We start from the raw sequence: 24375 nt of genomic DNA, 5'->3' as shown, positions 1-24375 counted from the left end.
TGTAAATGGGTTTATAAATTGTTTGAGTTTTTAAAAGGTATTTTTGTACAAAATTTTCAAATGAAAATGACATTTAAAATGAAATAAAAATACATTTAGGGATAAAATCATGCTGCTTACTTTAGTTCTTTAGAAGTTACTCACCTATTCTAAACTCTAAGCTACTCATACAGTATTCAATTATATTCAACAGAAAAAGAATAAGGGATTATCTCCTGAGAACAATTTTGCAAGCTATCCCAAGCCTACGCTGACTACAGAAGTGAACTAAAAGACTAGGTCATGTTAGATGACATGCTTCTGACCTCTGAAGTTACACAAGATGAATTCATCCAGAGGAATCTGATACCAATGACTATTAAACTAACAAATTTTCCACTGAAATAATTATTTTCTGTTGGAAGCTTATTTTCTGCATATGTTTAAAACACAAAATGAAAACAGACAAACAATCAAACAAAACACATTCAGAGACCTTTCAGCTACAAAGACAAGATACTTTCATTAGGCAGCACAATTGGAATAGTATAGGGGAATTAGTGACCCTGAGCACTTTCTCTGTCCGTACACTTTCAGTGTTGCAGAGACTTCAGATAGGCTAAGGTAAAAAAGAAAGAGAATTAAGGAGAAGAAAGTCTTCCACCTTCTACTTCTGCCTGACCTTGTGGAAAATTCTTCTCAATTTCAACCCATGGGAAATTAGGCCTGAAAATATAGTTATGCATCCCTCATACCCAAGAAAAGAGAGAGTAAGAATAAATTGATTGTATTTTTCATCTTAAGGCAAATTTTTGTTCCTGCTTGATTCAATTGGAATTTTTGATTTTGTCAACTATATCCAAGGAATAGAATAAAATGAAGTCACTCACGTGTTAAAGAATGGCCTGATGTAGGATATTACTAGCCATAATCTATTTAACTTGGGTAATTCCTACTAAATCAGGATGCAAAGGAATAACTTGCTAAACAGAATAACTTGCTATTCTGTGGTCTGGCAGCAAAGGAAGGGCCAGATTAAGCTATGAGAGAGTTTATATTATATAATATATATAATATATTATATATATATATAATATATATATATTATATATATATAATATAGAGAGAGTTACCTGGAAGTGAGAGTATGCGTCAAGCTATGCATAGATGTCTCATAAAATTAATGTCATAAAATTAATTCAAGCAATTTCTATGGCTTTAATAGCTTTAAAGCATGATAAAGCAATTTAAAACAAAAGGACCATATTACTAATGACAGAAGACTCAGCATAAGTGACTAAAGGGCTCAGGGTTAGGTGTAGTTGTATTTAACAACCTCATTATTGTGTGCAAATGACACAAAGAGATCAGAGAGATTAGAAATGCATGGAAGAAACAGGGCATGCAGTTTGACAGTACATAATTTAAACAGAACTTTTCTGAGGAATAGAAAACAAAACACCCCAGGTCTGAAACCTAGTAATCACAAAGATGTGTCTTCCCTACCTGAACTTTAAAAGGGATTGTACTGTTCTGAACAAGGGCTACCTAATAAGTACTTACCTCTCTGCTATCTGTGATAAATATCAATGCTAGGCACATGGAAAGGTGTAAACATAGATGTTAGAGCTTTACAATAATATCCTAAGATGGAGAAGTCATGCTGTTGGGGTGGAATCAACATTAAGGATCCATTGTAGTAGTTCTACCAACTGCGATTTATAAGTGACAGATTTATTATTTTTACTAGTTTCTTTGACCACCTGTAGCCATGTTGTCTGTAGGTTCGTGCCCGGTGTGCCATGCCAATAAGCACAGAGTTGGAATCCACGGAAAAGTCTTTTAATTAAATAATTAAATATATAACTGCAGAGTCAGGTGCTTGGTGATCTTTCACAAAGCAAGCACACCTCTGACTTGAATCACTGTTACTTATACACAGCAAACTTCTGAAAACTATCTCTTTGGCTTCATTTGATTGGCTATTACAGCTCACCTAACTTTTTGCTACTGAGTTAGCACACTACAGAAGACCAGCAGGGGGGTGGGAAACATCAAATCCCACATTAGCATACATTAATGTTTTATGGATGTAATTTTAATATGTTAATGACCCTTAATGTGCAAAAGGTTATTATAGTTAATTATTGAGCTGTTTTTCTCCTTCTTGTTTTTTTTTTTTTTTTTTTTTTTTTTTTTTACCTTTTATCCCTTATCTTCCTTGCTTCTTCTAGCTCAAGGCTACCTGTCTCTCTGTTTGCTTTTTTTTCTCAGCTAAAAAACTGAGCTATAGGAAGACTACACAAGCTACTTAACAAAAACCAAGGAAACTGTAAATGATAAAGATGTTAAGTAATAAGCTTTTTGCTTGTATCAAATTATCTGAGTAATAAACTTCACAAACAGTGCTATTATTGATAATTTTTACATATCAAACATTATAAATGTCTTCATATGAATAACTCCTCCATAAAAATATTTCATAGGCAGAAATCCAATAAAGTCTGTATAACTGAATCTGAGAATTTTCTTCTTTATTGCCTGAAAAAAGATAATTGAGCTTATCCATTTTCCAGTTTAAGAAGCACAACAAAATAAAACATACAAAATGTGTTCTAGCTCACTCTAACTTGTGTATGCTCCTACAACTTAGCCTTCTTGATTTTGAGAGAATTTTTCAAGAAACTGGGTTCTAATATTGTGTCATTATATTTATTTTTCAGAAATTAAATCAAATAAATAAGTAAATTTAAGTCTGAAAATAGCTTTTCAAAGAAATGTACTACATTTTGTTTCACTACTACATATAACCTTTAAAATGTAAAACTGTAACTGTAAGAAGCAATGTTTAACTTTAAATAAAAGATCACAAATATTTCAAAAGAACCACTATGGTCTATGAAAAAATAAAAAATAAAAATCTATGCCATCATAAATATACCATTAGAAAATAGAAACAGCCAGGAAATAGAAGCATCTGAGGAGGATGTTAGACATATCAATTAAGGAGATGGGATATTTCTTTTTTTGCAGCTGTGGTAACCTTATAAATTTAGGGAAATTCCTCCATTAATTTGAACACTAGGTTTCAGTGGGGACTTAACATATGTTCACATTAGCAGGTCTTTAAATAAAAGCAAAGATAAATACATAACACTGACAGAGCAAGTTTTTGAGAAAGTTGTAATCTTCAAGTAATTTAATCTGGTTAGTAGGGATAACATTTTAAACAGCATTTCAGCCTGGAAGAATGAGACTCAAAGCTTTACAGCAGTGACCATAACTTGTTTCAGGCAGTTATTTTTGTGAATTGCAGTCTGCATGAAAAATTATTTTTTCCTGAGAAATAAACTTTTCTTAGAAAAGAAAAGAGGGTGGGGGTGGGGGAGTAGGAGGAGAGAGGAAAGAGGATGGAAGGGGAGGGGAGCGGAGCGGAGCGGAGCGGAGAGGAGGCAGACAATGGGAAGAGAATTTTTTCAAAACAAAGGGCTATTCTCTGGCAAAAAATATATTTTTTTTTTAATTTGGTTTTTGATCCTTTTATTATATTTTTTTTTCTCTTAGCCAACTTGCAATATTTAGATATTTCTAAAGCCAATTTCCTTTGGGTTTTGTGGAGTTTTAAGACAGAACATATTTCTGACTTTGAACATAATTATACATGTTAGATTCAATAGAGTAGATTCAAAATATTATGAACTTCAAAACTAAGATCCAAATTTCATATTTTCTTGTCACAGTTAGGTTTAATGAATTTGATGATTAAACAGGTACAGATTCATGGTGCCACACAGCATTTAAATGGTAGTCTTAGTTTACTTTTTTATTTTATTTTATTATTTTTTTTATAACTGCTTGGTTCTGCAATCTTCAATAAAAGATTATTTTTAATAAAACAGCTTTATACTTTTTGGATATTGAGCATGTACAAACTTCACTGCATTAACACAAAGCTGAGGAAGCAACCAGAAGAGCTGGAAGGAAGCAAGGTGTTAAAGCCCCAGATGGCCCATACAGGGAAAAAACTTTTCATAACGGAGATGTTTGGACTTGAAAGCCAAACAACTTTGTTTATTACAGAAAATGGCAACCAAATCATCACATTAACATGTGGGATTCTACTGCAAAGAGAAAGTCTTGTCACCACATGAAAATTACATTAAGTGATGCTTCAGAGTGTCTACTGCTGCTTATCATCTCATCATGTAAACGGCAGGGATTCCATTCAGGACTTGTGCCTTTTATGACACGGCAGCACGTAGCTAATTTCACACAGATTTTAACTATTTGAATTGCACTATTACTTTAATGTACATTAATGCAGTGCTTAGGATACTGGAGACAAACAAATGTAGGACTTAAAAAAAAAAAAAAAAAAAGATGAAGCAAACTGTCAACAGGAGTCATTATTATCAGCACAATAGCTAGCTGGTAACTGAGTTGCAAGTCTGTGAAATTACCACAGGAATGAATGGTATAATCTTCTTGTAAATAGATGAGATCAAGATGCTATTTTCACGAGAAAGGGCATTAGTGTTTGATATTTTATTTCTGATAGTACAGTAAAACTATTTTCCATATAGGTACAATTTAAGATAATTTACAATTACTTACAATTAAGTGTAATTTAAGAATTCATTTTTCAGAATGTCCCAAGAGCGCAAATTGCCCTGGAGAGACCAAGACTATAAAGACCACCAGAAGATAGCTGTACATTACCAAATCCAAAAGGAATGGTATGGTTCAACAATTTCCAGGAAGGAGGGAAACTAGTTCAGCAGATAGTCTAGCATTGCTCTCTTCCTCCTAAGTGTAAACTAACCTATAGAAGAATCCATATATACCATGAAACCTTCCAAATCCCAGTTTCCATTAGTTCCTTGCTTCAGCAAAATATGGATAATTTAATAATAACACAAACTTATTAACAGATTGTATTTGATGACACCTGCCACAGCACTGCTGTGTTCATTTGGTATATTTCTGCATCAATATTTTGTGTGAACATCCTGCAGCAAATTTTCATGTATTTTCCGTTGACCAACTTAGCAGAAACCACTTTGGCAAAAGGGATCTCTAGTTTAAGTAAAAATCTAGAGCAAAGAGGTTTTGGCAACTGCATGTAGAAGGCTACAATTGCAAACTAGCAACCTGATCTAATACCTATTTACTTAGCTGGGAACTTTTAGCAGAATTCACTGGGATACACCTGCAACAGGGATTCAAAGTTCATGGCTTCAAAAAAAAAAAAAGGCAGAAAAAAAATATGTATCTTTAGCAATGTGCAGAATTTTCATCTGATATAATTGCTTTGATAATGCATAGGATTATTAAAAAAATATGTATTATTAGGTTTAGGATTGTGATAAAAAAGTTATCCTACACCAACTAGAGAATCAGTTTCTTCTGATAAACATTCTTCTTTGTGACACATTGTTGTATTCACACATTAAAATTCCCACAGCTGAGCTTTGAAACAACTCTGTTCGTTCTAATCTTTTACTGCATCAGTAAGATGTAGTTCCTGAGGAAAAAGCAGTTTAACTTAATTCTTTAAATGTTATTCTTTTGGTAGTAAATTAAAATGCAGAAAATTGTCAGGAGACTTACAATGACAAATAATATACTTAATATAGCCTAATTAACTTATTTGAAATATTTAATAAACAAGACACCAATCTGTAGTGATAATAAAATCTTGAAACTAATCTTGGCCTATGGGGATTTATGGGGATCTTCTTTTTTATTCTCTCTCTCTCTCTCTTTTTTTTTTTTTTTTTTTTAATGATAGCTCAAAATGCTCATTATATTGGGATTTATGCAAACAGTTAGAAAATGTGCTCCATATTACGTTTTCCACTATTCCACGCTGTATTTTTCCACTCTTAAAACTAAAATGCTTTATAAAAAATATTTAAGTGAACTGAAAATCTTGGGGTGGAGGTGGGGGGAACAACAACTCTAAAACAATCTTTATTAAGGGAACAGACTTTAGACCAGCTGAGTAGCTGTCAGAGCTCTCACAGGTCATTCCACAAGTAAGTATACTAGTGTATCTCAGCACACATAGACAATATAGCTGGCTGAATGGGGGTATTGTTTCTTATGAGCAAGTGCAAAAATCTTGGAAAACAGGAATAGCAAAACAGTTTTGAATGTGTCCACTCATTAGAATAAAAAGGCTGAAGTGTCCAGTGTCCAGTGCTTACAATTTTTCACAGCATAAAGAAGATGACGTTTAACTTTTTCAGTGTAAACAATAGTATTATTTTGTCCATTACTCATCAGATTTACTACCTAAAATAAGAGGCTAATAAAGTCCAGGTTGTAAACGATTTCATATTAGGTACAGCTCTAAATTGTATTGCTAACTCTGTTGCACTTGCTTTGACAAAATGTTGTTTGAACATGGCAAGGAAGCAAAAAGATAAAAGACAATTTAACAGATTTTTTTGATGATTTTGGCTGTTTATTGAGGTACAAGGTCTTTGGTCTTGGGCTACTCTATGACTGTGATGTCTCAGCTTGATCTTAAAGCCAAAGGGCAAATCACCTTCACACCAAATGTATCTGGTAAGCACTAAGGGCAGAAGCAACTTGCCTGTAAACATCATCACACAGCATTGTAAGAAGAAAGAGAATTCTGGTACTAAATATCTATTTCATTCTGGTACTAAATATCTAACCTGTCAGTGCAACCTTATCTTCAGTGCATGCTTTAGTGCACTTATTTGATTATTAGTATGAACAGAACTCAAGAACCATGGACAATGCATTTTCAAGCTATGATGCACTTCAGTGAGAAAAGTGCTTTTAGAAGATTAATGTTGATGACTCCTCCACATTCCCCAAAAATATAATTTGCTCTAAGTATTAACAGAACATCCAATATCAGTATTTTAATATAAAGCTTGGTGAAGATATAAAATTGCTTCAAAGTTTTATAAGAAATATGTATTCATCCCTATAACTAGAGGTGTTTTTACAGAAAGATGAGCAATTAAGAAGTTGGGCTTTACTTTAAAAAAAAAAAACTTGTTTATTTTCAAGCACACAAAATCTCTAGTTAACCTTCTTTGTAAGAAAGTATCCCACAAGTTTGCAAAGTGAATGAACAATAAGTGATTCATCAATGAGTATTTTCCTCCAAGTAGGCTATCCTCACTAACACCTGCTCTTTTTTATAGTTTGCTCAGGAAGCATTCAACTTATCAGCAACTGTAAACTCTCATACAGACAAGTACTATCTGTTATCCACTGTCTTACCAGCTTAACATCAGTCTGTTTACTGACTCTCTCGTTTTGCCATTCCCTATAGGACAATGTCTCTAAAGAGTAACCACTGAATTGATGTAACAAAACTGTTTTTCAGCAGTAGTTCTCTGTGTGGAAAAGCATTGAAAAGTTGCATATATTGTTCAGAAAAAGAAGCAAACATAAATATCCAAGCTATCCACAAAATAAGGAACATTCTGGTCTCAAATATTTATGCTCCAGAGAAATTATAACATGTTGTTTGTTTTCCATGAACTTTCTCCAAAACCAGCATTTACACTCATCTATAATACAGTGATCGCCCAGGGAGTCAATTTTTGTCTCAGAGTTATTCCACTGGATCTGCTCTATTCAGAGCAAGAAGAAATTGCAACATTCCATTTTACAACTAATAAAATCACTTAGTGTAATTCCCCTGATGAATATCTATCTAACTTTTTAAATACTGTTAAACTGACTGTCAGAACTGAAAGCCATGATATTCTAATTTTCTGAAAGCTTGATAGAACCAATATTCTTTGTATAGATGAAGCATAATGAAGCACTTTCTTTCCCATAGGAAACTTTTCCACTCATATTCTTTGATGCCAACTAACCTTCACATCTGTTATTTCCCTATTGGTTGCTACAACTTGGCACTTTCGTAGAGTGTCAGATGAGGCAGTTCTATTCAATGATACCACTTCCTCTTCAACAAAAGGAGTGCAGTAAAAAAGCAATGTGCTTCCTATATACTTCAGGGGAAAGGCTGTGTGCAAGTTATATAAACAAACGTAGTCATTTGTACGTGTATATGTGGAGGAGAATTTGTTCCTTTTATACCAAACCACTGCCTATGTAAAATTATGCAAACTAGAGGTGGTTTTGAATTTTTTAAGCAAATGAGGAGTCATTCTGGGTCTCACTTAAAAAATCCATCTCAAAATACACTATGGAAATAAGTTTGAAATTAGTCATCACTTAAAGTATGATCCAAACATATAATTACAAATCAGTAATGCACATTAGAGAATATCAGAACAAAGTATATATATATATAATTTGTTTATTATTATTATTTTTGCTGTCACTGAATGCAAAGACATCAAAGATTGTTTTTTCAAGTAAAATTAAATAATTTCTTCTTGACCCATATTACACTAGTGAAAAGTTTCATTTGAAACTAAAATGATAAATGATAGCAATTATCTAATAGACCCCATTTATAATTCTGTGGGAATCACCAGCATTACAAAATGAAAAGAACTGAACATGTAAATTAAAGATCAAATATAATACTTTGATTTCAGACAGAATGAAAGTATGCCATGGCACACATGCCATTGGTGTTTTACATTTGCATCTTTTGTCTAGTCCAAGCCTCTAGTTGTGTAACATTTAACCGATAATATACATATTAGTTTATTTTTTCTTGGTGAAACTTCAGATTCTTTTAACTTTGCTTTAATAGCCACATTTTGTTCTTTATTCTTATATAATAAGACATATAGTCTTATTTGGAATTAGCTTTTTTTTTTTTTTTTTTTGCCTTTAAATACAGATTTACAAAGGCAGTTAAACACCTAATTTCTACTGAAATCAATTGAAACTTATTAATGAAAAAAGTATTTAGCCATGAGGATTTAGTTCCATCTGAAGATTTTCAGGTTATATAAATAGTTCAACAGGTTGCTCCCACAACAACTCATTTGCATTGTCAAACCACTGTAACTAAGAAGAAAAAAAAAAAAAAAAAAAAAAAAAAAGGAAGAAAAAAAGTATTTGTCTTTTCAAACAGATTTTTCACTAAGGAGCAGAACCAGATTCTATTTGCAACATTTCAGCAAAACTGCTGAAGATTCTCACCAAGTTATATCTAAATCAAGAATGTGATCCCTCTGGTACCATTAATAAAACAGAGACAGGATACAGGACCGATAACTGTGTATAACACAGGCATGGGGCTTGGAACATTTTGGCTTGTCCTAAGGAATCATTTCCCAGGGGATACCTGGGTTCCACCCAAACATAATTTGGACCATAGCTCAGGAGAAGTCAAGTATAATCCCGGGCTGTTCCTAATGGTGTTTGTGAATGATCGCCCAATTTTGGAGGAAAAGAGTCCTTTGACTTTGCATTTAAAAAGGTCCTAATCTGTTTTATTTACTACTGCAAATATAGTCTTAAACTGTAAAAGTACAGGACAGAGAAATATAATGGATATGGAACAATAGATTTGAAACACTGTATAAAGAAAGATTTCTGTACGTTTTTTTCCTCACTGTTTAATAAAAGCTTATTTATACATTTTACTTTAGTCTCTAGACAATGTACTTCAAAATTCTTACTTCAAAATGTTGGGTCAAAAATTATGATTTTTCTAGAACAGTTTCTAAGACAGTTTTAACCATTTTCTGTCCTGCCTTCTAACTGATAAACCCAAAAGTACAGAAAAATGAAATTTGCAGAAGAGAATGAATAATTCAGATTCTGTTAGAGAGTATAGTTTGTTATAGATATGGGCAACATAACTGCGGTGTTGTCATCTTCAGATTTAAAGGTGATTACATGTTCTAAAAATTTAGTATGCCAATTCTTTTGATTGTTTTTTCTTGCTGTTCTTTTTTTAATAAATGAAAAACAAATCCTTAAACAACAGTCTCTTTCCTCTAAATATTTTACGAGCTTTAATAACAGTTGTAACTTATATCATATCACACTTTTGGAAATCCACATTATTTATTAGAGGATGACAACATAAAAATGTCTGGAGCCTGAAGTGGTTTTAGAAATGGTAATCTGAATGTATCCTCAGATACAAAAAATGACAAGCTATACAGCAGATGACACTGAAATATCTACCCTGTTGGTGGAGGATAAATGTTTTTAACCTCTAATATGATTAAACATATGGAGTCACATGAGCAAAGCAAAATGATGAATTATATTTGTTGTTATTTTTACTTTTCTTTTGGACAAGCTTTTACAGTCACTGGCTTACTTTTAGCAACACTGATTTTTCCTGGAAGTGAACAGTTTGTTCTTTCTACACACAACATTTAAAAACATAGACTAGAATTTTGGCCATAATCCGACTCAGTCTGTTAGCCAAAATGTGAACTTTTTTACAATTTAAAAGAGATTTGTCTCTTTTGTGTGTTTGTGTGTGTCCATTTTAGTGCCAAAATGCAAGAAAAGGAACTCTTCACAGCCTTTCAGCCAGTCGTCTAAAATAAGGCAAATATTCCCCACAATACTATCTAAGGCAGATAGCCATGAGATTAGAAACATTTATATTATTTCTTATAAAAATAATTAATTTACTTGCATATTTTTTATTACAGCCTCTCCCTACAGTTATGTTGCATTTTATACATATATGAAAATTGTCTAGTGATTAAGCAGTGACCAGAAAGACTCATCTGATGTATTTGCAGCTATTACGCATCCAGACCAAGGTATTAATCAAGGTTTCTCTGTTGTCAATGGGAAAAGCTCTTGAATTCTGGAGGATGCTGACCTTCTAGAACAGTTACTCAAGGTAGTTTTGAAGTTTTGTGGTGCCTTTTATTTTTTTTCCAATGCCAATAAAAGGAGACTAACTGAAAGGAGAGCAAGTATCTACATTTTGGAGAGATGAGAAACCTGCCCTACATGTTTCCAAAACTGTCTTTCCTAAGTTTGTTTTCCATTTCTATAGTTTCCCTTCAACTGCCCCTTTCAGTTTTGATCATCTGATTTTAAAAGACAGTCACTGACAGTATCAAATTGTCTTCATTATGAACAAGATAAATAAAAATCTCCTTAATTTCAGAGTAGAGATTTCTTGTATGAAGAAGCTCTAACTACAAGAGGTGGTTATAACTGCAGTTTCATTGCTTCTTGCAATGAATAGAAAGTTCATCTAGGGATGTATCTTTCTTTCTGAGATAGTGGAGATGTATTAAAGAATACATGTATAAAGAGTAAAGAATACAAGCTTCAATCAGACATGTTATACAGAGGTATCTTAAGAATTTTGGAAGATTCCTAGTTATGTCAAAGAAGCTAAATGTCTCCTGTATCAAAACTAAATCAAACCAAACCAACCAACCAACCAAACAAAACAAAACACCTATTCTGAGAACATAAGTCAAATTCTGCATAAATATATATATATATACCTATATATGTTACTTACGATCATCACCATTATTATGAGGACTGTTGTGCTTTTTTGCCAGGATAGTTAATTTTCTTCATAATAACTCATATGGCACTGTGTAATACTGTTGATAATACACTGATGTTTGGTTGCTGCTGAGCAGAGGTTACACAAAGTAACGCCTTTTCTGCTTCTCATCCTGCTCAGTGAGGAGGCTGGGTGTGCACAAGAAGGGACACAGCCTGGGCAGCTGACCCAGGCTGACCAAAGGGATATTCCATATCATATGGCCTCATGCTCAGCAATAAAAGCTGGGGAAAGGGGTATTGGTGGATGTTTGGAGTGATACCATTTGTCTCCCCAAGTAACCATTATGCATGATAATCTGCTTTCCTGGAAGTGGCTGAACATCTGCCTGTCGATGGGAAGTGAAAAATGAATTCCTTGTCTTGTTTTGCTTGTGCATGCAGCTTTTTCTATACCTATTAAAATGTATTCATCTCAACCCATGAGTTCTTGCACCTTTACATTTCTGATTCTTACCCCTGTCCCACTGTGGGGAGAGCAACTGAGTGGCTGTGTGGGACTTAGCTGTCTACAGGGGTTAAACCACAACAGTGACTGTCTCAGCCTGTAGGATGTGAGAAGAAAAACAAAAAAACAAAAAAAAAAACAAACAAACAAACAAACAAACAAAAACAAACAAACAAACAAAAGAAACCCACATAATTTCCTATACAAGAAAATGACAAGTAAATTAAAAGATCATATTCTATATCTGAAGAAATTAAAGAGTGCTAAGATATATATTGCTGTTTATCTTTGGTCCACAGTGTGTTCATGGACAGATAGGTAGGTTACCCTGATCATAAAGCATGGTTTTGTATATTTTTTGTGAAAATCCATATTCTATATTGTGTAGATTAAGGACCTTGAATACTTTAAATACAAGTTGATTTAATGCATGAATTAAAAAAAATCTTTAAAGGCATCCATATCAAATGCAGTTTATTTAATTATTACCATAGGTGCATTGCAAAAAGGATAGATTAACTGATTTTGACAAGCATTCTGTTCAAAGCGGTGAAAAACTCTGGAGAAGAAATTCATCGGTATAATAGGACTCTAGGTGGTGTCCAGGGCAATTCTGGCACTGTAAATATTTCTCATACACAAAGCAATGCTAATGCAGTTGGACAATGCCTCAGTAGTATCATACATAAACTGACAAGGCGGAACCAAGAATTCACCTCTTCTAATGAATAGAGGCTTTCAGACTGCTTCAGCAGGCAGGAAATAACACTGAAGGTTGCTCATATGGCAGGATCTCACACAAGACTGGCTAAACCAAGAGACAGTTCACTCTGGCGAATGGTTTCTGAATCACATTCCTAGGATGAGTCATAGATAAAATCTGCAAACTTTAATGGCTACTTGGTGATAGATCTATTTGCTTTGAAGAGGAAGACTCAGACAGTTAAAAGTGTTTTCAGATGTAGTCTCAATTTCTTAAACAAACCCTAACTCTGAAATCTTTCAAAGAGAATCCTGTTTGGAGTAGAAGGATTCTTTATGATCCAGTTCTGCTCCCTTTCCCACCTTGCTCAGAATCTAAGGAAGTCATAACGAGAATAAAGCTCAGATAAGAAATTGAAAGTGTTCTTGCCCTACCTCCTAGGGAAAAGCAGCAGGAGATGGAAAGAAAGAGGCTAGGTAAAAATTAGGTTACGCACTTCTGAGAAGGAGAAAGCCTTGCAACCAAACCTATGATAAGAACCCAGTGTTAAGCCATTCTCTTACAACTGTCAGCAACTGGTCAGCAGTTGCATTACAGGCCCAGGTGAGGCCAGAGAGTGAAATGTATCAAGTAACTGAAAGGAAACAAAATGGCTTACCTTTTAACACCAAACCTACAATAATACATAGAGACAACTTATATTCTGTAAGTATCAGCAATTACATTGCTGTTGATTCTCATCCTCACACCTCCAAATATCTAAATAAATATCCAAATATCTAGGCAACAGAACTCACTTCCCCAAGGCTCCCTGGCTTTTGTGTCTAACAGGGCGCTTGCTGTAAGATCACCCTGCCACAGAAAGAGACACTCTCTGCTCCTCTTGCATCTTGGATCTAACACTCCAGGAGGCAGAGCAGCTTTCTTCAAAAATGAAAACTAAACCTGCAACAATGACAAAAATATGCATTTTCACTTGGATCTGAAAGCTGGACTGACTCTAGCCACCACCCTATTATATGTATCACCAACAGAGTTTGAGGGTGATGGGAGGAGAAGAGTTTAACTACTCACAGTGTCGTAAATTGATGCTGAATCAACACAGTGAGAAAACTATTGAGATGCATGAACAGAAGTAATTTGCAGTGATGTGGATGGATTAAACTCCATTTGACTTCAAAAGGAAAAGACCCTATTTTTCTTGTATTTAGTGGCATCAATATGTATTTTCCAAAATAGAAGATTGAATGGTTACTCTTAAATGCAAAAGTTTCAAGTATCAAGATCATAAAATTTCTCTGAATCAAGTATATGTTATGTTGTAGATTTTTTTGTCTTTTGTTGATAATAAGTCCTAAAACAATTTAGGACTCAAAATGTCCTCCAAATAATACTAGTTTATTATCATGTTTGGCTTTCTAAGGGCTACGGTACAGTTGATTAGTTTTTGTTGTTGTTGTTGTTGTTGTTTTTCCCCCTCTGGGCTCTGATTTCTTGTAGCCTACGTTTCTATCAAAGTGGCAATTAGATCTTGCTATATTTTACCATACCAACATACCTTACACAGAGAAAGATTGGCATTAGTCAGATAAACTCCATGATATGTCTACAGCATGGATAATTAGTGCATGTGCTCTAATTAATGCATATTATTATGGGACACAATTTTGAAAACATGATACAAATGTCAGCTTCTTGTTTGTATGTTCATTTTAGCTCTTCATTAGATTCAAAATGAAAAATACTTATGGAACAGAAAAGACAAATGGGACTATAGGTTATATAGTTTAGCCCACTTGAGAGTTCTATGCAGAGATCAGCATAAAAGTCTTTCCCTTATGAATATTTTGGGGAAATGAAGAAACAGATGGTGAATTGTAGAAAATACTAACTCAGATGACTCATAGACAAAGGAGACTTTTCTTAATGCCAACTTTTATTTTATTTTTGATGTTTCTCTTCAGCTTCTTTTTAAAAATAGCTAGTGGGGACCCAATTTGTATGTTAAGTATTTAATTTAATATTGTAATTACTCTAAATGTCTAATGACTAATCTTGTCTTCACTTCAAAATTATGTATAATTCTTTGAAAGGACTCTGAAAAGCCTGTGTATGTGTTTCACTGGGTTCTAACACCTGTAGCTGCTGGAGACAAGTGTAAGTTATAAGTATGTATCTTGTAATTTTGGAGCATAATTATCTCTAGGGAACCTGCTGGTCCTAGAGATGGACCTGTGGACTCTTGAGGTCCCTTCCAACCCCTACAATTCTGTGATTCTGTGATTTTGTGATAATTATTCATGAATACTGCATGTTATCCAGCAGCTTATTAAGGGTGCTTACTGTCTGTATATAGGGCATAATGGAGCATGAATCTTTGTAGAAATGAAAACTTGGTTAAACTCTATGTTAATCTTTTTCAACCTATACAGTTGGAAAAGGGTAAAAAGGTAAAGGTAATGAGGAATGTGAAAAGAGGAAAGGGAAGGCAAAAGGCAAGGACACGGACAAAGGCAAGGGTGGGAAGGCAGTGGATTTCTTTTGCTTCAGCCCTGAGAGTCTACAGGCAGCCAAACATATACCCTTATTCACTGCAGTAACACTAATAGCTCTGACAACCCCACAGAAGGGAAAAGGGTCAAGACAGCATAAAACCATTTCAGTAAACTTTGTCCCAGTACCTAGAGAGTTTTGTTGGAATGAGTCCCTTTATGTGAATTACTTCTGCTTTCTATCCCAAGATGCAAAAGACAGACCATTCACCTCAAATAACTTAATGATACCAAATTTATCTGATAATTTAAATTTAGAATTCAAATGCAGTGCTGCTCTTGTTAATGTCAACGCATCACCTAACCTACCTAGCTCTACCTAGCTCCCCTGCTCTTATGAAGAAATGAATAGAATTCAGTGAGACACAGGTGTTTTAAGGTCTCTGGACAAAGCCTTGTTCTCACGGCCAGTGTCCCATTCTCACAGACTCTGTAATTGCACATTCCCTTAATTGCACATACTCCCTTAAGTGTATGGAGTGACTACACAGACCTTGCTTTATAGGTTTTCACCTGTGTCTGCTTTTTTGCACATTCAGAGAAGTAGTGGTTAACCAAACAGGTGTTCCTACAAAGAGGGAATAATAAAGGGAAAAGAGAAATAATGCATTTCAGCTGCACGTGTTTCTAGTAGATAAGTCCGAAGTATGATAATGATCCAAAAGAAAAAAAGAAAAAAGAAATAAGAAAAAGGAAAAAAGAAAAAAAAAAAAAGCAACAAGGCATTTATATTCATTCCATTTCATTCTAGTCATCAGTGCCACGTGTTTTTATGCATAAGAACAAGTCTGTGTTTGTTACATTAAAATGTGACTTTTCTATAAAGAGAAATCATTTTAAAGCCAACTGAAAAAGTATATCTTGTATCTGCTGCAATTATTTTTTACACATTGTCCAGATCAACACATGGGGGCTAGGGCTCGAAAGTTTTTTGTTTGTTTGTTTGTTCATTTTTTTCATTAGTCAGCATCATTGAATGTATATTTGAAAAGCTCAGAAGCAGTGTTTCTTTCATCTTTGACTTGCGGCAATTCCACCAAATGATTGACATGTATTGCTAAACTTCATAATATATTATCTGTACTACTCAACTAAAGTTTCTATGTCTGTATATGCTGATGTGCCTACAAATGCATGTTTATATGTTAAACAGAGGAACATTTGCCTATTACAATGTTCAAACTCAGGTCTGAAAAACCCACCTAGGTGGGTTTTTGGCTTCATGCATGCCCCTGCCAGTGTCACTCATGACATATGAATGGCATTCATACCTTTATTTAGAGTCTATTTTAGGGATTTTGTAATGATAGCAAATGTCAGAGCTTCCTGCTGTTTAACAATGGACTTCATTTTAACAATGGACTGAGAATTTGAAAAATTAAGGTAGGCATTAAGTACTGAATTGTTGTCTGCCCAGAATTCCTTAGGGAAATGATAAAAAAAAAAAAAATGGCTAAGGCAAAAAGGGGAAAAAAAATGACAAGGGTCAGCAACATGGACTTTTATGGAGAAAACACAGTGCAGGAAGAAATGGAAGACACTACAGAAAAGCAGAGCTTTTGGGTCCTGAAGAAGAAAAGGAAAGAAACTGGCAAATATAAATGACAGAATATTCTATCAGATAATTCTAAGGTATGTGAGTCAGCTTTCCTTAATTAGTTTCCTATCTGCCTTTCACCAGGTGATCTTGAAAAAGATGCATTCCCTTTCAGTGCTTCAGGTTCCTTATCAGCAAAGCAAGGATATAAAATACATGAGTCTCACAGAGAGCTGAAAACACCTTTAATTCATGATACAGAAGTAACGACACTAACCTAAAGCTATTATAGAGAAAGAAAAATTATTACTATTTTATTACCATTTGGTATGCAAGTGCTGAGTAATCCTAGCTGAAAAAAGTTCCATTGTGCATGGTACTGTACAAAAACATAGAAAGAAAAAACAAATCTGACACTGAAAGGTACAGATAAGAAAAAACATGAGAAAAATGAATATACACAGCAAGTTCGCAAACAAAAATAATCATAAAATTGTAGACTGCTATAAATATATGTGTTGTAGTATTTCCTTTGTGTATGAGGATAGAGAGCTGAGGTACAAATAGAAGCAGTGTATTAATTTTTTTCCTCTCACTTTCAGAACTATCAATCAGAAAGAAAACAGATTTATTTTATTTTATTTTATTTTATTTTTTTTTTTTTTGAGAAACAGAGACTGAGAGACCACAGAAGGAAGAGGGAATGAAAATTCTGAGCTTTTTTATCCAAGAACAGCTACTGAGATAAGTACCTTTCATGAAAATAATAAAAGCTTTTTATTTTATTCCAAAGAATAAGGAAGATAGGCTTCTGAAACTTGAAAACCATCAATAGTCATTCTTAATTTCCATTCAGAATTCTGTGAGCAACACTAGAACAGTCAAGACTTGTTTTCATTATAATTTTCACACTGTAAGCATTCAGGAAAGCCTTGACACCAGTAGAACCAGCCAATAGAAGAGAAGGGAAATTTGTAACTAAGAAAACTCGGTGATTTGAGAAACATCAAAATGTGTATTGGGAGAGGAAACAACATGCTTATCTCAGAGACGGCTTAGAATCTATTTTCACATTTCTTTTCCCAATTATTTCCTTACAATTCTTGGATAATACTAAAGTCATTTTATTGTTCGCAGTGAAATAGCCCACCATGACCCGCCAGTCATATAACAGTTTCATTCACAACAGTAACAGCATTAAAGAACCATAGAATGGTTTAGGTTAGAAGGGACCTGTGGATGTCATCTATCGACCCTGCTCAAGCATGGACACCTAGAGCTGCTTGCCCAGGACTGGGTCCAGACAGCTTTTGAATATCTCCAAGAAGGGAGACTCCACAAACTCCCTGGGCAAACCTGTATTCTTACACCCCGGGTGCTCTCCAAGATTTTAACTTTAGCAGGTTCTAATCTAGCAGTTATCTTGTTTGCCTAATTTCCATTTAGGTTCTCCTTCAAAAAAAATGTTCTTCTATTTTATCATCACACAGCTTTGGCCAGGTTCCAAAGTTTTTTAAAGAAAAAATTCACAGGACTTCTATATAGATAATTTATGCAGAAATTACTGTCAGTCTCATGGGCAGCTACTGAGCCTCACTGTGATTGGAACTAATAACTATTACCAAGATATGATAATTTAATTTAACATTAGGAAACCATCTGGTGCCTTCATTTCATGTTGTAACATAATGCTGCTGTTTTGCTCAATCCACTCTCATTACAACAAGATAAAGCAGTTAAGGAAAAACATACACACAGATGATAAATTTATCCCCTTTGTCATCTTTGTGCAACCCTTCCAGAAGTCACACTCTCATAGATTTTTAAAGTAGGAGGGGACTACTAAAGTCTAAACTGAGCTAATGAAGGCTATGTATTTCACTGAGTAGACTCTAAATCAAAAGGATAGTGTGCTTGGGCTATGTTACATCTTTCTCCTCGTAATGGCTGATGAACCCACTCCTAGGTAAATTCTACCAGTGGTTAATTACTTACAGTCTTACAAATGTGCACCTTATTTCTGGTCTGAATTTGCCTAACTTAGCTTTGAAACACTGGATCTCATTATGCCTTTTTCTGCTAGATTAAACAGCCATCAAGTCTCATCAAGTCAAAAGTCTCATTCCCATTAAGGCACTTACAAACCATGATCAAGTCACCTCTTAACCTTTTCTTCAGCAGATTAAACAGACTGATCTTCTTTATCCTCTAACTATAAGGCTTTTTCTTCCAGACCTTCTTTCGCCTTTTATGAACTCTTACCAATTTTAAACATATTTTTGAAGTGTGGTCACCAGAACAGGATATTTCATTGGTTCCCTAATACAAAGGCAGTGTTGCTTCCTATTTGATTCACTTGTTCATATAACAAAGACTCTAATATATACTATTTAAAATTCACATTCAGCTTATTGATAAAGCAGAAGTATTCCAAAAACAGTTTAAAACATACTTATCCTAGTTTTTATACTCAGTACAGAAAAAGTCAGGCACTTCGTGTCTTTCCTTCACTATCTACCTCTAGTGTAACTTCTGTACTTTAAGACATTTTTCTGATACTTTTTTGTCTTTTTTGATCAGGTGCCTGTTCTTAAGTTCTTTTTATATTATAATTTAACTGTAGTATCTATGAACTAGTCAACTCTGGTAGTAGTAACTTTTAAGGCAATTCCACTTCCAGTCTTCTTTGAAAATATTTTCTTGCATTTTCATTTTCTTGAAGTAAGGAAATTATATTCCTGAAGTAATTTGCATATACAGAAGATAAATTTACTTTGTGAACACACAAATACAGATAGAATATGTTGACCAGTCCTATAATATTTTGATTCCTGATATCTCAGCCTTGTTAATTAAAAATACCTAATTATACCAGAAAGTTTACTGGAACAGATAGACTGTAACCAAACATTTTCTTTTATCTTCTGTGAGAAATACATTTAATTAGATTGTATTCCTTACATAGCTAGATGTAGTGAAAAGCATTTACATCAAGCATACTTTAATTTCAAAATGGAAGATGCTTCAGACACTGAATGAAATTAAGTTGTACAGTTTCCCTTTACATCTCTTTTGAGTATGATTTTCATTTATTGGCTTCACTACAAGAACAGTTGTGCCTATTCCTAATGCTTATGTTTGGATGCATTTTACTATGTACAAAATAATACTCATTAAATTCCATACTTCTTAGTTAAGATAGTAAACTAATTGGAAAAATATTTGGAATCATTTGTTTGCTATCTGGAACAGAAGTACGGAAGTATCAGTGTATTTTCATGTCACAAAACACTAAACACAACTTGATCACACATAAAGCCCAGAAAATATGCTTGTTCAGCAGAATAAACCTTAATTTGACCTAAAATTTATCAGGAGAATACAAAAATCCCATGTTTTTTTTCTGACTTCTGTTTCATTCATAGCGAAGTAGAATAATTTGGTAATATACTAAAATCAATACCAAATTATGTGATCTGACACTATAACTCTGTTATAAGTCTAGGGTATTTCAAAAACATGTCACTAAAACAAATGTCTATGCAAGATGTGCAATTCCTATTCTGTTAGAAGTAAATCTTCTCTAGTTCTTGAGTATAGTAGAAAAACACAAAATATATCTAAATAAATAGAAACAGAAACAGAGCAACAAGAAAGAAATGTGCAGAAAAGGGAGCAGTATATTAATATGCAGAGGGGAAAAACATCCAAAGAAAGAGAAATAGTTTCTGCATGCTAAAAACACAGATTACGTACACACATACAAAAGGAAAATGAAAGAAAAATGGCAGAAAATTAAAGGGGGGTGGGGGAGAGCAAGACTGAGTTAAGAAGTTGCTTCTGGCAACTACAGGAAAAGACGCTCCTAAGTTAAAATTGCTTCTTAATATTTTAGAATCCACAGTTTCAGTCTGAAACAGAACAAGTTCAGTCTTCTGCTTGACAAGAATGAAAATAAAGCTCTGTAGTGTTTTCTGGTAACTCAATTCATAATGTCATCCCTTTATGTCCTCAGACTTAAATCGTTTCCATTCTTTTAAAAATGTCAGTCTTTAAACCTTCTTTCAAAAGTTTAGAAAAGAAAGAAGCAATTTTATTTAATTGCTTTAAATATTTCCTGACATCCAGACACCTCTAATTGATTAGCTACTTCTATTAACTTCCTCAGCTCCCTTTCTAAGAAGCATTCTGGAGAATACTCTGAAAGTTTTCAAAGCATTCTAAAGTGCTGAAGTTTTATCAATTTTATTTCCAAGCAGAAGCTTAAAGCCCTATAACTATTTTAAAAATATATATAAATAAAACTATGTGTACATTTGGATTGGCTGTAAGATCATAATATGATCATACTATTCATATGAACGAATAGTAACTATTTAGCCATTGAACAAGTATGTTAAAAAATGAACAAACATCTCTGAATCTAATGAGGGGAACTGCATATACATTCTTTGTTTTCTGGGCCAGCCTACATTTTTCCCTTGGACTTCACTTTGTCTAGTTTCAAATGCCAGCTTAATGGTCAGCTCAAATCTTTAGGTGACAGCATAGTAACTCATAAAAACAGAATACTCATAAAACTCATAAACTCATAAAAACAGAACAGCTAAAAGTCTTCAAAAGACCTTAAGACAAGCTTTAAACACCTCTCTGGATGATCCAGGATATGCCTGTGCTATCAAACATGAAGAGGTATAGAACAAACCATTCTCCTCTCATGCATACTTCTCATTAATTTGAGCTGACTTACATTCTTGATGACGCTAGAAAAGAAACCTTTCTTTCTAATCCACCAGCATATTTCACTATATTTCAGATGGAATTATTTTAGTAACAGACTAAAATGAACAGAAAAACTGGAAGAATCTGATCTTTTTTTATGAACAAATTAAATTTTAAAATTTCTCAAAAATAAGTCCAAAAGATATTCTCTGTACAGCCAGTAATATTCTTAGAAAAGCCCAGTTGCTTGAGCAAAGATTAACATTAAGTATAATGCTACTGTATATATAATGATACTGTAACACCTACTTCAGCAAAACTCATTCTTGTACACAGAATTAGATCTGTCAAAGCAAAGTGTTCATGTTTCTTCACCTAAACTGTTACCATACATTCAGTTCTTTAAGCAAAAATCATCAGAGAACTTGCCTGCTATTGCCCATGAGAGCAATTTTGCATTTGCTTCACTTGCTATCTCAGGAAATCCTCAGAAAGCGATTTTCAGTTACTTTTGAAAGTGGGGGAATAGTATCCTTTGCTGTAGCAAGATGCAGAGACATTCCCCCCACAATCAGGATATAGGATCTTTTCAAACAGAATATAAAGCTTACCTTAAAGAAAGTCATGGTTGCTCCATCTTCAACTGCCCCATACTCTATCTTTGTCTGCTTGGCCAAATCATCTGCAGAATCAATAGGGGATTCCATACGTTCCACTGTCAGAAAGGCGGCTAGGTTAGCAGTGTACGAGGAAATGATGATAAGTGTGAAAAACCACCAAATGCCTCCCACTATCCTGGTGGAGAGGGCTTTGGGCATGAGCTCAGAACCTAATGAAAACCAGGGGAGAAAGATGAAACCAACGCACAGAAAATAATTAGTAAGTGTTCAGCACTTTTTGCCACAGTGGGGAGATGGAATCACTGTGCAAAAAAATCTTTAAGCTACAGGTTTTTGTGTACTGCTTGTAAAAACACACACAACTGAAATGAAAAATAAGAACTGATTACATTTATAAAGACAGGATTTTTGGAGCTGTGGGAATCAAAGAATAGTAATGGGAGACTCGGTTATCAGTGCTTTAAAATAAATAAATAAATAAATAAAGTGAAAAAAGCATTTACTTGAACTGGTTTTCCAGAAAAATTCATGGCTGGACTGAGCCTCTAACTTAATATTAATATTGAAGCACTTATATAGTTCTTTAACTTTAAGGCATGAAATAAGCATTGTTTAAGTATTTTGTAAATCTAATTTGATTAAGTAAAAAAAAAAAAAAAAGGAAAAGATATGAAATAAAGCATTTCATATCTGAAATACATAATATAAAATATAAAGGAATCAATGAATTTTGCTATTTGTATTGCAAATAGAAGTCAGGATTGTTTATTGAATGCTTAGATTTAAAAAAGGAACATCTCCCATCTCTATAGTTAGCCCCACAATTTCATATTAATATGGTTGGCTACACCACATATTTAATTTGATAGAACAGCAATGAAAAGATTAGACTGCTATGCATAAACTGGATATAGATAGATTATAATGCATTGCTGGAGTTGCCTGCTCATGGCACTAAAGAATGGAGGGGGCTACTGTATAGTAACACTGTATAGTAATTTGCATAATTATTAATGCTAATTTAGAATCTAATGAGATAAATTGAAGCACATAAACTCCTCTTGTGCCTAATTACTAAAAATAGGAAAAATAAAATTCAATGTAATTTACAACCGCAAATATTTATTATAAATGAACATGTATGGATTTTTTTTTTCCCAAAACATTATAATTGAATGAAATGAATTTTCTAATGATGTCAAATAAACAATTTCAAGCTTCACTGGAAAAAGTTTATATAAGATCTTGTAGAAGTATCTGAAAACTTGTTTTCAAAGAAACAGATTTACCATATCCACTACATAATTGTACCACAGCAATCACTTTTTTTTAATTGGTCACTATGCCTGTTTTGAGATCTCCTGGGTAAAATGGAATGAAGGCAAGATGGACTATTTTATTCCTGTTAAATTTTAGTGTTCATATTGAATCGTTTAAGGAAATGGTCCAGCAAGGTAACACATCTTCATATAAAGAAAGATTATGCCAAACTTCCAACATCAATGCCAAAAACAGAACAGAACGGAGAGTAAAAAAAAAAAAAAAAAAAAGCCAAAGAAAAGGAAAAAAGAAGTGGTATCATAACTGGACTATTGTATTTAAAAACAGCCCATCTTACCCTGCAGTTCATCTTACCCTTGCTGTTTCAAACAAAAAAAGCTGACAGACTTGGACATGACAGCCAACTCCAGCGCCAGACTCTGCCTAGAATTCTGCAAGGAAAAAAGTAGAAAAGTACCTTTCTGATGTAGTTGCTCCTAGGCCCTGCCAGTCAGACACTTAGACACCGTAATACTAACAGACTTCCCAATAAGCCCACCATCACCAACTTTTTTTTAATTGCTTGTTTCATTTAAAAATCAACACCAGTAAAGTCATATAGGACTGGGAAGAAAAGAAGAGCGGAAATGTTTGCCACAGTTGCCCCAATTACCACAAGTTCGTACCTTACCAAGGACTGAAACACAGTGCCACCTAGGCCCGTAAAACAGAGCCTGGTTAGGGGCTGACTGTCATGTACCCAAGGTAACGTCATGTCCAGCACTATATCCCACAGTTTCCTGGGAGTGAGGGGTGTCAGCAAGACATGTATGAGTTCCCTCTATCATGTATCCTCCAGCATTAAGCAAATGTTTTGCAAAGAAACAGCCCTTATAAGTTATTGTGAGTAAGGCCCAAGCGCTAATTTAGTTTTCCCTATGGAAAGTTATTGCCGTTAGGTGAGAACTTCCATGCCTGTGTAAATGCCTACTTTTAGATGACTTCATGGTTTTGGGAAAATTTTTTGCATAGCAATTACCAATATCAAGACTGATGCTTCATCCTTAGGA

The 24375-nt window shown here is 34.0% G+C and overlaps 1 protein-coding gene across 1 annotated transcript in view; it reads right to left on the bottom strand.

Moving 5' to 3' along the window:
• Nucleotides 1-24375, bottom strand: part of GRIK2 (glutamate ionotropic receptor kainate type subunit 2) — a gene marked incomplete at both ends in the record, with an annotated part of 394793 nt that overhangs the window by 59314 nt on the left and 311104 nt on the right. The window contains one exon of the mRNA XM_084284092.1: nt 22037-22254. Within this exon, the coding sequence (XP_084140218.1) occupies nt 22037-22254 (218 nt within the window). The remainder of the gene's footprint in view (nt 1-22036; nt 22255-24375) is intronic.

This window comes from Netta rufina (genome assembly GCF_964035555.1).
Source record: "Netta rufina genome assembly, chromosome: 3".
Lineage (NCBI taxonomy): Eukaryota > Metazoa > Chordata > Aves > Anseriformes > Anatidae > Netta > Netta rufina.
This window is presented reverse-complemented; position numbering and strand designations above follow the sequence as displayed.